We start from the raw sequence: 1,847 nt of genomic DNA on the forward strand, positions 1-1,847 counted from the left end.
TTAACCCTGAGCTTTTCCCTTCCTTTTATACACCACTTTGGTCTTACTTGGGCTAGTCAAGGTGACCTTTTCAGCCGCACAATCAATTTTTTCTTTATACTTTCCCAACCAATCCATACCCAGAGTCACATCAAAGTCATTTAAGTCAAACTTGATTAAATCGGCTAGAAACTCTACCCCAGAGATGGAAATAGGCACATTAAAAAACAATCTTGAACAACTCCTCACTTTTCCAGATGGAATAGACACATCTAGAGAAACTGACTCACGACTCTCTAACCTGAGACTCCCAACTACTTCCTTAGAAATAAAAGAATGTGACGCCCCTGAATCAAACAAGACTTTCACAGGAAAAGAACTTATAAAGAAAACACCAATTACCACATCATTAGCAGACTTAGCCTGACGGCTATTCATCACGAACACAGGACCCTTTGGGGCACTTTCCGCACCGCTACTGGTTCCGGCCTTGGATGTATGTCCACTAGACTAAGGTGGTTTACTAGGTGCACTAGACTCTTTCACCTTCCTAGACTTAAAATCAGCTTCCTTCTTGAAACACTCGTACTCACGTTGTCCCAACTTCTGACAGTAATGACAAGTTACCGGGTTTCCCTCACAGTCCTTCCCTGGGTGATCTTTCTCACACCTCTTGCAGAAATAACTCCTCTTGGGTTTCTCACCCCTTTGGTTTCCATTCCCCTTATGGTTGGACGACTGGCCTCCATTCCCCTTCCCAAAGATTCCCTTGTTGTCCTTCCTGTCTTCAGAATTCCCTTGGTAATTTCCATTAGGCTTGTGTCTCTTTTCATCCGTGAAAAAAGTTCGAGTTCTTCCTTTTCTCTCCTACCTGCTCCATCTCTCTCCCCTTAATTCCGTATAGATGGGCTGCACGGCCATAGACTTCATCTAGGGTCTCAAAAGTCACTCCCCCTAGCTTCCCTTGGAGGGTCAAGGTTAGGCCTTGCTCAAATCTTTAAGCTTTGATGGTTTCAGTAGGGACTACTTCTGGGGCAAACCTCATCAACTCAATGAACTTGCTGTAGTATTCACTTATTGACATGTTTCCCATTCTCAGGTTGGTAAACTCCATGCACTTCTCCTTTCTAAGGTAGGAAGGGTAAAAATTTTCTCTCAAGTCTTCCTTGAACTCATCCCACCCAAAGTTTGGCTTTTTCAACAGCTCACCTTTTCTTTGGGCCCAACATAAATCAGCTTCATCCCTCAAGTAGTAAACCCCATTGTTTACCCTAAGTTCACTTGGGCAATTGATAGCATCAAACAGCTTGTCAAACTCCCTTATTCAGTTTTCTAGGCTGGTTGGGTCCTCTCTTCCCAAGTAAACATGTGATTTAGCTGCAGCTACCCTCTTAAAGACTTCACTATAGGCATCAAGCTCGGGATTTCGGTGTTCCCTTTTCACCACTTTCGTGATGTTCTCAGTAATACGGGTTAACTGCTTAAGGACCTTTCCAACTTTGGAACTAGTGCGCTTACTCCTTGATTGATCCCTCATTCTTGGAGACATACTTCCTGGGTTTAATTACCACACTTTGAAAATTAAGACAAGTTTTATCATACAACATTTAATTCACTTAACAACATAGAGAAATTTAAAATAATTCATTTTATTTCATTAATAATTAATGAAAATACAACTTTGTCACTTAGGACAATTATTGAAACATGAAACAAAAAACATAGTTAAAAAACAATCAAATAACACTATGAGCATAACCATCTTCAAAAGGATCATAATCCGGATCATCACTTCTATTGCTTGGTTCGGCCATGAGAGTGTGGTTATAACCACTATAGCTTGGAATAAGGCCTGATGAGCTTGACCC

The 1,847-nt window shown here is 41.3% G+C and overlaps 1 protein-coding gene across 1 annotated transcript; it reads right to left on the reverse strand.

Moving 5' to 3' along the window:
* LOC110700090 lies at positions 1 to 417 on the reverse strand. Its single transcript, XM_021877587.1, has one exon. The coding sequence runs from the start codon at positions 415 to 417 to the stop codon at positions 1 to 3; it is 417 nt and encodes a 138-aa protein (XP_021733279.1).
* Between the last annotated feature and the right edge of the window lie 1,430 nt (positions 418 to 1,847).

The sequence above is a fragment of the Chenopodium quinoa genome, unplaced genomic scaffold (genome assembly GCF_001683475.1).
Source record: "Chenopodium quinoa cultivar QQ74 unplaced genomic scaffold, ASM168347v1, whole genome shotgun sequence".
In the NCBI taxonomy this organism is placed as follows: Eukaryota; Viridiplantae; Streptophyta; class Magnoliopsida; order Caryophyllales; family Amaranthaceae; genus Chenopodium; species Chenopodium quinoa.